Source organism: Ascaphus truei, chromosome 4, assembly GCF_040206685.1.
Source record: "Ascaphus truei isolate aAscTru1 chromosome 4, aAscTru1.hap1, whole genome shotgun sequence".
NCBI lineage: Eukaryota > Metazoa > Chordata > Amphibia > Anura > Ascaphidae > Ascaphus > Ascaphus truei.
The window spans coordinates 245,788,709-245,804,824 of NC_134486.1; the positions used below are offsets into that span (position 1 = coordinate 245,788,709).

At 43.4% G+C, this 16,116-nt stretch overlaps 1 protein-coding gene across 4 annotated transcripts in view; it reads left to right on the forward strand.

Annotated features, from left to right (window-relative positions):
• The window catches only part of PKIB (cAMP-dependent protein kinase inhibitor beta), a 194,194-nt gene extending 185,274 nt beyond the window's left edge, over positions 1-8,920 (forward strand). For all 4 annotated transcript variants that reach the window (XM_075597167.1, XM_075597166.1, XM_075597168.1 and 1 more), the window contains one exon: positions 8,063-8,920. In XM_075597167.1, the coding sequence (XP_075453282.1) occupies positions 8,063-8,142 (80 nt within the window). In that variant the 3' untranslated portion in view covers positions 8,143-8,920. The remainder of the gene's footprint in view (positions 1-8,062) is intronic.
• The last annotated feature ends 7,196 nt before the right edge of the window (positions 8,921-16,116 follow it).

Below are 16,116 nucleotides of genomic sequence, written 5' to 3' on the forward strand. Positions count from 1 at the left end.
TACCCTTGGACTGGAGCAGTGTGTGTATTCTAGCTTTAAAACTCTAGAGCCAGGGTGGGCAACCGTGTCGCCATTCGCCACTTGTGGCGAATTGGCAGGGAAACTGTGGTGAACAGGGCCGCCGGGACTCCCTGGGGTGGGGGGGGGGGAGGATTTCTAACGTTCGCTAACAGGCAGCAGGGGGAGATGGTATGCGGCACCAGGCTGAAAGCCTGGTATGAAAGCAGTACTGCAGGGGAGGTGCGCCATCTTGCAGCCTGACCAGGAACTTCCTGTCTGCTGCGCCCGCTCTGACTCAAGAGATTCTACTACAAGACAATGTAGGCATGGATGGGAGGACTGGGAGAGATGTGAGGGGTCTGGGAGAGATGTGAGGGGGCTGGGAGAAATGTGAGGGGGGCTGGGAGAGATGTGAGGGGGCTGGGAGATATATGTGAGGGGGGCTGGGAGAGATGTGAGGGGGTTAGGGAGAGATGTGAGGGGGCTGGGAGAGATGTGAGGGGGCTGGGAGAGATGTGTGAGGGGGGCTGGGAGAGATGTGAGGGGGGCTGGGGAGATGTGAGGGGGCTGGGAGAGATGTGAGGGGGCTGGGAGAGATGTGTGAGGGGGGCTGGGAGAGATGTGAGGGGGGCTGGGTGAGATGTGAGGGGGCTGGGAGAGATGTGAGGGGGGCTGGGAGAGATGTGAGGGGTCTGGGAGTGATGTGAGGGGGTTAGGGAGAGATGTGAGGGGGCTGGGAGAGATGTGTGAGGTGGGCTGGGAGAGATGTGAGGGGGACTGGGAGATATATGTGAGGGGGCTGGGAGTGATGTGAGGGGGTTAGGGAGAGATGTGAGGGGGCTGGGAGAGATGTGTGAGGGGGGCTGGGAGAGATGTGAGGGGGGCTGGGAGAGATGTGAGGGGGCTGGGAGTGATGTGAGGGGGCCTCTGGTCTCTTCCCCCCCCCCACATGCAGTCCTGTTCAACTGAATAAAAACATTAAAAAAAACATAAATATAATACATAAACACAAAACATCTCCCCCGTCTGTCTCTCACTCCCCCAACCCCCCCACCTGGCTCTCTCTCTCTACCCCCCCCCCCTCTCTCCCTTCCCCCTCCTGCGCCCCGCCCCCCCCCCCCGGTGAGAGATAATCTGTTACTAAAATCTTTGAATCCCACCACTGGGGTGGGGGGGGGGGGAGGGGGTGCTTGATGATGGGGGAGATCAAGGGTGCTGGGGGAGATGATGAGGGGGGGTTAAATGAGATGGTGATGAGGGGGGGTTAAATGAGATGGTGATGAGGGAGGGTTAAATGAGATGGTGATGAGGGGGGTTAAATGAGATGGTGATGATGAGGGGGTGAGGAGATGATGAGGAGGGTAGTGGTGGTGGCGTGAGAGGAGGATGAAGAGGGGGGTGAGAGGATGAGGGGGGTTGCGGTCTGAGGGCTGTTCTATAGAGGGCGCGCTTGCTGCGCCATGCGCGCGTGGCAGTTATATTTGGCTGAGGTTAGCAGCCTTTCTATAATGGTTTTACGCCGCTACCACCACTGAAATGTGTGTGTGTGTGTGTATGTGTACTGTATGTACAATGTTAGTAAATAATGTATTAAAGCATTTCTTTATTTATTTCAAACGTATTTATAACACACACACACACACACACACACACACACACACACACACACACACACACACACACACACACACACACACACACACACACACACACACACACACACACACACACACACACACACACACACACACAGTACCTCACTCGCTCACAGCATACACACAAAAAGCATATGTCACGTGCACGCACGTTCGCACAGGCACGCACGGGCGCACACTATAGAACGGCCCTGAGAATTTATAAACTTGTTCAAACAGTGTGTGTTTAAAATTTTCGCATGCGCAACACAATACCTCAATTTTTACATGATGTGGCTATTTTCACTTCTAATTCTCCACACCTGTGGCTACATTGAAAAATAGGTTGCCCACCCCTGCTCTAGAGCTTCGGTATATAATGATACAGTACACAAGTAAGCTGGGATAATTCAGCTCATGTTCATGGGAACTATATGATGCATTACCCCTGAAAATAAACTCAGCTTAATTGGAATAACTCACCCCAGACACATATAAGGTGGTGGTAAGGCTGTAGCACAATTTATTAAACCATCATAACAAACCAAAACATAAGGAAGTTAACCTCTCGCCTCCCTTCCAGTGAAACATATTTCATAAATGACTATGGCTCCACCGCCCAGCCAGGAGCCTCCATTACACCACAATTTAAAAACAAAAAACAAACAAAAAAAAACATTATATATATACATACACTAAATAAAACATATAAACATATAGATTAACAGCAGGGGGGGGGGGGGGGTTGAATCTTGATCCAGTCTTATTACAGGTGAGTGATAATAGCTTGTCTCTGCCCTTTATTTATACCACCAAATTCCTTCCCAAACCTGACTCCTCCCTGTCTACCCTCTTTTTCACCAATGATTTGACCCTTCCCCTTAGCCTCGCAACACACCTTCATCCAATCTCTAAATACCTGCTCTATCTCCACCTGGAAACCCCCTACACATTTTTTGGAAGTATGGAAGTGGAAGTATGGACTGATCATAAGAAGTTAACACATTTACAGACTGCCCACTGTTCCAATTAACTTCTGACTCACTGGGCCTTATACTTTTCCCATTTCCAATTCAATATAACTTACAAACCAGGAAAGAACAATAGAAAAGTGGATGCTCTTTCACGTAAAGATCCACCCATGACATTACTGATATCTTCCAAATTGGTTCTACTTCCTTCACATGTACTGGCCGCAGTCAAAATATGCAACGCATTTCTTCACTGTGTAAGACAGGCTACTGAACATTTTTAGTCTTCAGCATGAATCTAATATTCATTAGTTCCTGTGAAACTTGTGCACAAATGAAACAAACGCAACAACCACTAGCAGGATTACTACAATCGATTGACAATCCTACCCTGGTCCTGTATCTCTGTCAACTTTATTGTAGAATTACCCCCACCCCCTCCGCCCCACTGAAGGTGATAATTCTAACAATCATTGATTCATTTTCAAAACTTGCTCACTTTGTGCCACTTCCTCATTTGCCCACAGTTCAAGGTCTGGCCAAGGTTTTCTTAAAAGAAGTATAAAATTTACGTGACCTCCGTAGTACGATAATTATGGCGATGTGTCGATTACCGCATATTCAAAAATCACTGACGTCTGGCTATAACTAACATCCTAACGGACAAAATGAATGTCTGAACCAAATCTTGGAACATTATCTTCAGTGTTTTACTAACACACACCAGTCAGACTGGACCACGTTTCTAGCAACTGCAGAATTCTCTTATAACAATTCCTGACATATGTCTATCAACCGTAGTCTATTCTTTGCCACCTTCGCATACCACCCATAAAAGCTTCCATCTGAAAAGGAAAGATCTCCAGTCCCAGCCATCTCCTACCTTGTATCCACACTGCAAAAGATTCACCAGAGTCTAACAATTCAATTGCATCAAGCAAAAACCAGATACAATAAGTTCACAGATCGTTATTGAACTCCCGCTCCAGTGTATCAATTGTGTGATCGGGTGTGGCTGTCTTTAAAATAACACCCCAAAGATGTTTGCTCCTACGTTTTTAGAAGAACGTTCTCTCTCATTCAGAAAATTAGCACCGTGGCTTATCGTCTCCAGTTACCGGCTTCCTGGAGGAAAGGTGGGAAGACCATCCGGCACTGAAAAGCTTAATATGAATGAAAACGTTGCATAATTCTGGGATATAAACAAATAGCTCTAATCCTTTATTGCCTTTAGTTTTCCCAGTATTATCCTTTGTATGTCTTGACTTTCCTTCTACCTGCACCTCTTCCCTTCTTTTCCTGCACCTCTCTCTCTAAACATCCAAGCATGTGTAGGGAGGGCACTTACTGCAGTCACTGCACGTAATCGTGAAGCCGCTTTCTTTTTTGATTGTTATAACTGATGAGAGAACTCTAAAACGAGTATTACATTTCTATAGGGCTCACCATTTCATCACCCACTTCAATGATATTACTGTACAATCCTGAGTCCATTACATTAAGTACAATTTGTACATTATATTGAGTACAATACACCTATACCAAATGTTCCAATATGTCCTATTTTATTTGTTTCCTTCTCTGCTCTACTCTGCTTTGATTATAAGCTCTGCATCACATGTAAACTCCGCTGTTTGCAATTGTATGAAGCACCTACCCTTGGACTGGAGCAGTGTGTGTATTCTAGCTTTAAAACTCTAGAGCCAGGGTGGGCAACCGTGTCGCCATTCGCCACTTGTGGCGAATTGGCAGGGAAACTGTGGTGAACAGGGCCGCCGGGACTCCCTGGGGTGGGGGGGGGGGGGGGAGGATTTCTAACGTTCGCTAACAGGCAGCAGGGGGAGATGGTATGCGGCACCAGGCTGAAAGCCTGGTATGAAAGCAGTACTGCAGGGGAGGTGCGCCATCTTGCAGCCTGACCAGGAACTTCCTGTCTGCTGCGCCCGCTCTGACTCAAGAGATTCTACTACAAGACAAGGTAGGCATGGATGGGAGGACTGGGAGAGATGTGAGGGGTCTGGGAGAGATGTGAGGGGGCTGGGAGAAATGTGAGGGGGGCTGGGAGAGATGTGAGGGGGCTGGGAGATATATGTGAGGGGGGCTGGGAGAGATGTGAGGGGGTTAGGGAGAGATGTGAGGGGGCTGGGAGAGATGTGAGGGGGCTGGGAGAGATGTGTGAGGGGGGCTGGGAGAGATGTGAGGGGGGCTGGGAGAGATGTGAGGGGGCTGGGAGAGATGTGAGGGGGCTGGGAGAGATGTGTGAGGGGGGCTGGGAGAGATGTGAGGGGGGCTGGGTGAGATGTGAGGGGGCTGGGAGAGATGTGAGGGGGGCTGGGAGAGATGTGAGGGGTCTGGGAGTGATGTGAGGGGGTTAGGGAGAGATGTGAGGGGGCTGGGAGAGATGTGTGAGGTGGGCTGGGAGAGATGTGAGGGGGACTGGGAGATATATGTGAGGGGGCTGGGAGTGATGTGAGGGGGTTAGGGAGAGATGTGAGGGGGCTGGGAGAGATGTGTGAGGGGGGCTGGGAGAGATGTGAGGGGGGCTGGGAGAGATGTGAGGGGGCTGGGAGTGATGTGAGGGGGCCTCTGGTCTCTTCCCCCCCCCCACATGCAGTCCTGTTCAACTGAATAAAAACATTAAAAAAAACATAAATATAATACATAAACACAAAACATCTCCCCCGTCTGTCTCTCACTCCCCCAACCCCCCCACCTGGCTCTCTCTCTCTACCCCCCCCCCCTCTCTCCCTTCCCCCTCCTGCGCCCCGCCCCCCCCCCCGGTGAGAGATAATCTGTTACTAAAATCTTTGAATCCCACCACTGGGGTGGGGGGGGGGGGGAGGGGGTGCTTGATGATGGGGGAGATCAAGGGTGCTGGGGGAGATGATGAGGGGGGGTTAAATGAGATGGTGATGAGGGGGGGTTAAATGAGATGGTGATGAGGGAGGGTTAAATGAGATGGTGATGAGGGGGGTTAAATGAGATGGTGATGATGAGGGGGTGAGGAGATGATGAGGAGGGTAGTGGTGGTGGCGTGAGAGGAGGATGAAGAGGGGGGTGAGAGGATGAGGGGGGTTGCGGTCTGAGGGCTGTTCTATAGAGGGCGCGCTTGCTGCGCCATGCGCGCGTGGCAGTTATATTTGGCTGAGGTTAGCAGCCTTTCTATAATGGTTTTACGCCGCTACCACCACTGAAATGTGTGTGTGTGTGTGTATGTGTACTGTATGTACAATGTTAGTAAATAATGTATTAAAGCATTTCTTTATTTATTTCAAACGTATTTATAACACACACACACACACACACACACACACACACACACACACACACACACACACACACACACACACACACACACACACACACACACACACACACACACACACACACACACACACACACACAGTACCTCACTCGCTCACAGCATACACACAAAAAGCATATGTCACGTGCACGCACGTTCGCACAGGCACGCACGGGCGCACACTATAGAACGGCCCTGAGAATTTATAAACTTGTTCAAACAGTGTGTGTTTAAAATTTTCGCATGCGCAACACAATACCTCAATTTTTACATGATGTGGCTATTTTCACTTCTAATTCTCCACACCTGTGGCTACATTGAAAAATAGGTTGCCCACCCCTGCTCTAGAGCTTCGGTATATAATGATACAGTACACAAGTAAGCTGGGATAATTCAGCTCATGTTCATGGGAACTATATGATGCATTACCCCTGAAAATAAACTCAGCTTAATTGGAATAACTCACCCCAGACACATATAAGGTGGTGGTAAGGCTGTAGCACAATTTATTAAACCATCATAACAAACCAAAACATAAGGAAGTTAACCTCTCGCCTCCCTTCCAGTGAAACATATTTCATAAATGACTATGGCTCCACCGCCCAGCCAGGAGCCTCCATTACACCACAATTTAAAAACAAAAAACAAACAAAAAAAAACATTATATATATACATACACTAAATAAAACATATAAACATATAGATTAACAGCAGGGGGGGGGGGGTTGAATCTTGATCCAGTCTTATTACAGGTGAGTGATAATAGCTTGTCTCTGCCCTTTATTTATACCACCAAATTCCTTCCCAAACCTGACTCCTCCCTGTCTACCCTCTTTTTCACCAATGATTTGACCCTTCCCCTTAGCCTCGCAACACACCTTCATCCAATCTCTAAATACCTGCTCTATCTCCACCTGGAAACCCCCTACACATTTTTTCCACCTAAATTCCCTAGCTACCCACTAACCAATCACATTTCAGCCCCTCTGACTAAGGTGAATCAGGGGTCATCCCCAGTCCCATGCCTCTCTATGGCTTATTGCCTCTGGGGCTTTCAGGAGCCTTGTAAGAAACCAACAGGCTGTATTATATTTAATGCTTATATTGAAGTATTGATTTTGTGGTAAATAAAGTGTCTTTGTAGGTTGAAGAACAAGTTAATTAACGTAATTACCCAGTTACTGTATACAGAATGGTGACTTCAATCCCATTAAATATATCTAGATATATGACCCCAATAAGTGTGCGAAGGATTTAACACATTTAGCGGGTTAGTCATTAAACTGCGATAGTGCTGTTTGGATCACTATTAGAAGGGAACTCCTTTTCCAATTCAATGGGAATTTCTATGCAATAGTGCCTTCCAATTCGACATTACCACAGTTTAATAAATAACCTGCTTCTAGTATGCTTAGCTTTTAATATAAGACTGGATTAAGGTAGAACTGCTTTTATTGAAGTCCATAGTTGTCTCTTACAATCTACAGTATAAGCGTGAACCTCTATAGCTGACATTTTGTGTCAAATGTGGGGAACTGGCGTAAAAACATTCTAACGTGTGATGCATATAAGCAGAAAGTGTAAAAACGGATTACAGTGAGCCAAAGCCGTTTTCTGTGCATGTATACAAAGGAGTCTACTTACTAAAGAATATATTTATATTATAATATTCCTATTAAAAAAAATTATATATATATATATATACATATTGATGTAGAGTTATCTGTACCGTGTTAGCAGAGCTTAATAATCAAAAACGAATAGACGGTACCGTTCTGTGGCTGCGCTATATGAATGCACACACAGCTGTCTCCTGCACATACAAATACTCTATGTAATTCCATCCCTATAGACCAATAGGGACCACATAGTATCTACACACACTTATAGTTATGCAACACCCTCTTACATTTCTACACCTACCCACAGTGAAAAGCTAGTTGTTGCACTTTTACTTTAATAAATCTTCTGAAATTCTTCTGCACTGGTTTTGACACATTTCTGCATTTGGGAGACTTTATTAAGTAAACTCTCTAGACTAAAGCAGTGTCAACAGCAAAACAATCTTCCGAAAGACTGGGCAGACACATATGTTGCACTTAGATGAATAGAGCAGATGTTTGTCTTATGTCAGTATTCATTTTGTTATATAGATGAAGGTGCAGAAGGCGGGGGAGCAGCTCCAGCAGATGTCCCAGCGGAAACTCAAGAGAAAGTAGCGGAGCAGACCTGAAAATCCGCATCTAATGGGAATACACATGCTGAGACCATAAAGCTTGCCTCATGGACAATGATATTACTGCAGGGCTGTGTGTGGATTATGCAACACATTTGTATGGGAATAATATCCATGAATATCCATCAGTACTAAAATCTCACGTTGACTTTGGATAGGAATATATTTTCTACTCTTGTTTAAGATAGTTTGAAATTTGCTCTATCAGTTAGGAAACTGCTAAATGACAAAGAATGTGAGTTATATTTTATAGTACTGTTTGGTCTGTTGTCGTTTGCAACCACTATGCAGACTCAATAACAGTGACTCTATACATATCTGTTTATTGTTTTTCAAGCTTTGTTTCTTAACAATTTATAGGGTATGTCACAATGTCAATAGTCTCACAACTTATTTTAATACTATTTGTCCTGGTTTTATAGCGATAAATCACTACAGGAATTGGGTCACTGTTTGATATTCCTCCCCAAAAGTATGATTGTCTCGTAATGGAAGCAAAACATAAAGGCAACCAACTTCCCAGTGCCTTATTGTAATGCTTTCCAAATGTGACATCCTGAAAAATTCAAAATGGGCCAGGAATATAATCAAAGACCATGTGCAAATTGTGTCACAAATGTGTCTGCTTGCAATTAAAAGGTTAATTTTGCATTTGTGTGTGTGTGTGTGTGTGTGTGTGTGTACTGTGTGTGTGTGTTTCATTTTGTCAACCAATGTAGCAATGTTTGTGATTTCAGTTGTTTGATATAAAAATAAAAATGAAATTAGCACTGCCTGATTTGTGTAATAATTATGTTTCTGAATACACATCCCTTAGGGAAGAATGGTTTTACAACATGTCATTAGGTTTATTTTTTTTGTTATAGCTTTTCTTTCCCTGACATGCTCATGTCTATAAATAATACATTGCTTTACAGGTATTAGCAAAATGAGCACATTTATATGAAGTGATTATAACCCAGCTGGGAGTAACATTCGGTGCAGTTGTTGTAATATGCTAATATTACAAATAAATTCCACTGAGAATTGGATTTTCATTGTAGCTAACACATGTACTGTACTGTATAACCAACCCATAGTAGCAGAGTCTTGAACAACTTAGCTTTAAAGTAGAGATGCTCATCTACCACTCTGCACTCTGTTTTGGTTTTGTCTCTAAAAAAAAAGTGGGTTATGGGGGAAGATATGCATTTGATCATGATTATATATATATATATATATATATATATATATATATATAAAAATGGAAAACTACAATAAGCGCAATCACAATTAGATAAATAATGATATTTAACCACATATATAGGAGGGTATACTACCTCACAATCTAGCTTTCCCTGATTAAGTCTGCAGCCAAAAGGTCTACCGCTCCACGGGCTGGTATAAAGGAAAATCCAAACAAAAATGACCTAGGCGCAAGTAAAAACAAGAAGAAGACAAACATAGGGTAATACGTTCAAACAATTGGTCTATTCGATGGTAAGATATGCACTTACAACAGGTAGAATAAAATCAGGCCTTGTATCCACTCTGGGATCAGGAACGATGAATGATGATCCAGGACAGCCAGCAACAGCTCATCTACAGGAACCGTATCCTCGTGTGCAGTGTCACATATGAGAAGAGAAGTGGGACACATACATAGTGTAACACAGTTTATTATAAAATTAATAAAAAGACAATAAAGTAAAATACTCACACTTTGTGAGTTTGGGTAAAAGCATTTGAGAATTTGGAGCTTCTCACACTCATCAGGGGTAAGTATCCGTGGACTTATACACAGCTCCAGTAGACTCTTAACACAATGTCCTTAGAACCACATGTAATGTTACTGTCTAACTTCCAGGGGTATGGAGTCTTTTGTTTAGTCACTTCCAATGTTATCCAGTGCTTCTGAGAGCGGGGTATTATTACAGTTGTAACAAAAAAACCCGTAATTAAGGGCCTTGTGTCTCTAAGACCGCACTTAATGTGCTGGTTAGTACTCACGCTACTCCGGTGGTTTAATGGAGTATTTTACCCCTCGATCGCTCTCTCACTGGTTGGTCTGTGATTCTCTCCGCATTCGCTCACTGCTCCTCTCCTCCCTGGCCGTCCGCCTGCACGCGGCTGCGTGGTGACGTCACGTCTCCTCGCGAGATTACGTCTCCAAATCTCCCGGTCGCTGTGTAAGTCTGCGTCCTGTACCAACTGATTGCAAACTTGTACCGAGCAGGTACACCGATAGAAATCACTGCCAGGCAGCTAGAAATTGCTGGCTGATATCCCCAATGTCCTGTGTTCACTCTCACTGTATAAAAAACCACGCCCTACGCGTTTCTCCTTTCGGCTTCGTCAGGGGCTGATCTCACTGTGTGTCCCTATTCCTGTATAGATATACCCTCCTCCATTACGTGATTGGCTATCTAGTTAATTAGTAATTACAAAAAGCACCTCTCAAATTGAAATTCTTAATTCCGTTTTACATAAGAAAGTGTTCTATAAGGGTTTAGCTTATTTCCTAATGTTAGCAATTTAAGTACATTTGAGTGTGTTACCAACAGGTGAATAAAGCAAATATTACATCAGTCTATATAATATATATATATATATATACAAAAACAAACAAAGAAAGTAGCGCCAGTGATAGTGTGGTTAATGTGCTAAAGTGTAAACCAAGAAAAATATTGTGTAATAACACGTGAACAAATATAGGTGATAACCACCACAAATGTAAATGCTATATGCAAAAACAACTATAATAATACAATGACTAAATATACAACTAGTAAAAAGAAAAAAGAAAGTGAAACATATAATAAAAAAAAATATATATAGAACCAGTCCAAATGTGAAGTCCAGAATATATGTGGTAGTTGTAACCAATGGAAGGGGAACTTCAGGCTGCTCTCAATTGGATGATCCACATCCAGTGGAACCTGTAGAAAAGAAAAGAGGAGAGAGCGCACGCCCCATAGTGTAAAATGGTAACAATTTATTGGAAATGGGGAGGGGAGGGATAAGACTCGTACTCACAAGATGACGAATAAAAATGTGCAGTTGTGAAATCATATATCACCGCCAAACTATTATATCCACCGCAGTCCAGAGATAAAGTCCACAGGAAAGATGGTAGTCCGTGTTGGCAGTCAATGAAGGGTTGCTCAATCGCAAGATGTAGCCCTTTTGCGGATGTATGGCAGCTCGGCTAAGTGTCTCACAAGACTCAGGAAAGCACACGGTCTGTAAAAACGTCTTGCGCGACCCGACCTGATCGCGCACTTCCGTGATGACGTAGTGTCGTGAAGTGATTGCGTAATATATATATATATATATCTATTATATAATACCTGAAAGGTAAAGAGACAAAAGCACTCAGCAGTTCAGTAATGAAAAAATGTATTAAAGTACACAAATACTTGCACAAAAAGTCCAACGTTTCGATCCCGGAGAGAGATCGTTATCAATGGGGGTGCAGAGCACAAGTGAGACTCAGTGACATTTATACCCTAAAGTCACACCTACCAATATCAATTAAAGTTAAAAAAACCACACACAAATGCAGGTGACTGCAAAATTACAATCAAATCAGTCCACTGCTGTGTAGGGAACCGCTCTATTGGCTGTTGGATTGCACGTGATGTAAACACGAGCAGGGTCTTGTGTAGTCATATTGAAAAGGCTGGATAGCCAATCCGGGTCCCCGGCGCCACATGAATAAGGACCACATAACCAGAACATTAATGACATGCCCTACAGAATCGGAAACATAAGCATGTCAATGTTAGGAACCAACCATAAAAGTATATGAATAGTATCAAGGAAAGCCACAAAGTATCCCTATGAAAATTTGAGCAGCTATATCAAAAAATCAACAATAACATTATGGCAAGCAAATGCACCAATATTATATGGTGGAGCTTAACAGGCTAAAATAAAGCCCTAAAGGAGACAATAATGTGTAGTGGGTGAGGGAACATATTGGCTGAACTAAACATATAAGAAAAAAGCGAGGAACCAAAATGTGAGGAGTGAAAGTGACGGGGGGGAGGAAAAAAGGGGAGGGAGGGACGGAAAGGAGGGAAGGGGGAAAGGGGTAAAAAAAGGTGAGGGGAAAAAAATGTCAAGGGAAGAAAGCAGACTGTATATCGAAAAGTTATAAACAGGCAGTAATAAGAGTAATTTTGACAAATGCTAGGGGATAAAGCGGATATCATAAAGTGGGAAATAAACAGACAATCCATTGAATTAAAGCGAATGATCAAAAGGGTGCTATAAAAACCATCCAAGATTCATGTCTTCATTAAGGCCTTTTGGGGCCATAGTGTCCAATTTATGTATAGATCTGACCTCCAATTGTAAAAGCAACTTATGTCTATTCCCACCTTGGGGTGGAACATGCGCCTGTTTGATGGGCATACATCTGAACGTTGCAAGACCATCTTGCTTTTGTTTAAAATGTCTTGTAACTGGTAGTAGTTTCAAGTCATCTAGATCAGTAGAGTCAGATAGGGCCTTCCGGATAGTTGACTGATACATGGATATCCTCTCCTTCAGCATCCTTGATGTTTTGCCCACATACAGTAGTCTGCAAGGACACTTGATGATATAAACGACGAATCTAGACTCACAAGTAAGGAAGTCAACAATTTTGATAGGATAACCCTTATGCGGATGCATGAATGTATTACCCAGCATGAGGTATTGACAATTGACACACCCTTTACATTTATGGACTCCTGGAGCCCTGGTCAGCCACATAGGAACAGTGGCGTATTTCTCAGATGGATCTGCCTTAACGAGTGAGTCACCAATGTTGCGACGCCTCCTGTAACAAAAAAGGGGGGATGACGTAAAATTTTGGCCTATACGTTTATCATTGGCCAGGATGTGCCAGTGCTTCTTAATGCTGCTTTGGATGTGACTTGAGGCAGTATTATAGGTAGAGATGATGTTGAATGAAACGGCTAGTATCCTTAGCTCTTGTTGTGGTCTTGAGTAGATCCTCTCGTGTTGGCAATTGTCCTTTGAGAAGTGCCTCCTAAATGACCCCTTAACTAAATGACCCCTTTTCAAGCGATATATAGGTATTTCACTGTGTATTTTTGTCGTATTGGATGTAGCTTTGGCTTCTTTGTTGTATACATTTAGCCACGCCCCGTAGCACAAATATATATTATGTGGTAATTTTGGTGGTTCCTTAGAACTTGCTGGATATCTGCGTGTTTATTAACTTTGTCTAGCTGGCCTCAGCTGTTTTGGATTTCAGTAGCCCCTCCCTCCCAGGGTTTAAGCTCGCCCCTTTCCACTTTCCAAGTGAGCAGGTCTTGCATGCAGTTGGTTGTGACAGATCCAATGAGATCATTCTTCCTCTATTTATAAAGGTAAATAAGAATTTGAATCAGTTAGTGTTAGGACCTGCTAATGGTTATGCCTTGATGTGGCTAGCAGGCTTATAACGCTTTGGCCAAAGGGTTTAACTAAATTACCCCTTTTCAAGAGATATATAGGTATTTCACTTTGTATTTTTGTCATATTGGATGTAGCTTTGGGCTTCTTTGTTTTTTTGTTGTATACACCATAAAATAAACTGAGTACCAAATATCACGCTGTGTAATATTTACCAAAACATTGTACATTTTGGTAAGATTTATACATACTGCTGCGACACACTTTATTCGAGCAAATACCCAGTATGTACCTGGCAGATACCTGGAATGCGCCGCTCCTCACCTCAGACAAGCCCCGTTGCGTTTGCCTTCCCAGCCATGGTTCATGCCTGGCTGACGGGCGGCTGATCTGTTAAATGATAATGATTAGGATTTAATAGGCTGCAATGCTTCGCGTGTCTACCAGATGGCATAAATTCATGAATTGTAATGCAGTATATATATATATATATATATATACTGTGCAGTATTGCAGCCAGCGGGAATAAAATGCTTCAATCCCTGCCTGGAAAATAACGCAATGCACTCGGGCAGAAAACAGTCACAAACCTCAATACACCCGGGTATACCCGAATTCGTGGGACTAGCCGAGCTCGAATAAAGTGTGTCGCCAGTGTACCTACAGTATAAAAGGTCTAAAGAACAAATTGTGTATGTATACTATAAGGTCATGTATCTAATTCCCCAATAGTTTTTGAGTAGGCACGCCTCCAGCAGCACAGAACACATTTACTTTAAATATGTTTTAGTAGTATGACACATAAATTATTCACAGAAGAATTAGCCTTACAATCCTCAGGTTATATATTGCACAAATACATTGACATTGTTAGCATAAATACTGTATGTACTGTATGTAAAAACATACTGTATGAGTGGCTCCTCAGAGCAAACCACTAATCTCTCCTAAATAGGGATTTCTGATTAAGGGAGAGATTACCACCCAACCGGGTGGCTCTTTGTCATTGTACAGTCTAGTAAATATGGGCTTTACTGACAATTTCCCTGGTCTCTTGTAAGTCATGATTGTATCATACTGCCTGTCTGCCAGCTGTGTCAACCTAAGTCAGTCAATAGCACAGCGAACATTGTTATGGTTTTCATTGTTCACCATAATGAATGGGTCATGTGCAAATATGGGCCTACTCTGCACCGGGACATCAACTGTGAACATTGTAAACTGGTGGATTCATGATGCGGATTAAAAGAGATTATGATTCGAGGGGACCCTCTGTAAGAAGAGAATATACTAACTGCAAGCATTGTTGCTTCAACATCTTCAATATCCTTATACCATTATTGGAACAGAACAAGTTGAGTGTGTATGTGGTCCTTGTGTCATTTTCAGCAAAGCCATACATTTTCTAAAGTTCAGGCAGATTATTAACTGCGAACCAGGATCCAGAACGCAAATACTTCCAGGCTTATGTGAAAAGATAAATAGAAGACAATATAGTGTAACACAGTAAAAACAAATATAGGAATGTATATGTCGATGAGGTATCCCACTCACATTTAAAGTGAGTAAGTAAAGCGGTGTGTACATTAGGAGTAACCAGCTCAGATGATTCTCTGGGCACCCTCGTCAGTCAACCATAAACATCGGAAAAATCAAACAGTTAGACCTCCGAGGGTCAGAGGCATGTGATGGCAGCGTTCCTTCTCTCAGCGGCGTCCCGACATCGCAGGTGTACCCTGCGGGTGACGTCACTGCCAGTGTGTGGGGGAGTGGGAGGATATTAAGAGAGTAAGGAGGTGGGGGATATAAGAGTGTGAAGGGGAGGGGAATATTAAGAGTGTGAAGGGGAGGGGAATATTAAGAGTGTGAAGGGGAGGGGAATATTGAGTGTGAGGGGGATAGTAAGTGTGTGAGGGGGATAGTAAGCGTGTGAGGGGGATATCAAGAGTTTAAGGGGGAAGGGAGGATATTAAGAGTGTGAGGTGGGATATTAATAGTGTAAGGGGAGGGGGTGATATTAACAGCATGAGGGGGGATATTAAGAGTGTGAGGGGAATATTAAGAATATGAGGGGGGATATTAAGTGTGTGAGGGGGGATATTAAGAGTGTGAGGGGATATTAATCATTTATTTTTTAAGTACATACAAGCCTCCGCTTAACGGGTCATCGCAATATTACAGTCAGTTTGAGAACAACTAAAATGAAATACAATTATTTCGTCAGAAAGGAAAGCCAGAGTTAAAATTCTACATGGTTCCATTAAATGAACAGAGGTTGTACATTCAAATTACAGACATTTCATGAACAGTTAAAGATATGATTATGGGCATATGTAACTGTAACGGGTATTCCCCCCCCCCCAATCGCATATAGAGTGTATGTGAGGGGGAACCTATATGTTACCAGGTGTGGTGCGTTATACCTGTCAGGCCCACAGGAGGTCTGAGCCTCCGATAGTGAGAGCCTGGGGTGAATCTCTGGAATGTTTCTTGTCAGCGCCTCCACCTATGTGAGATTCTAGGAGTGTAGAGTGGCCCTCACATAGGAACATCCATAAAGTAACCAGCCCACACCAAAGGTTA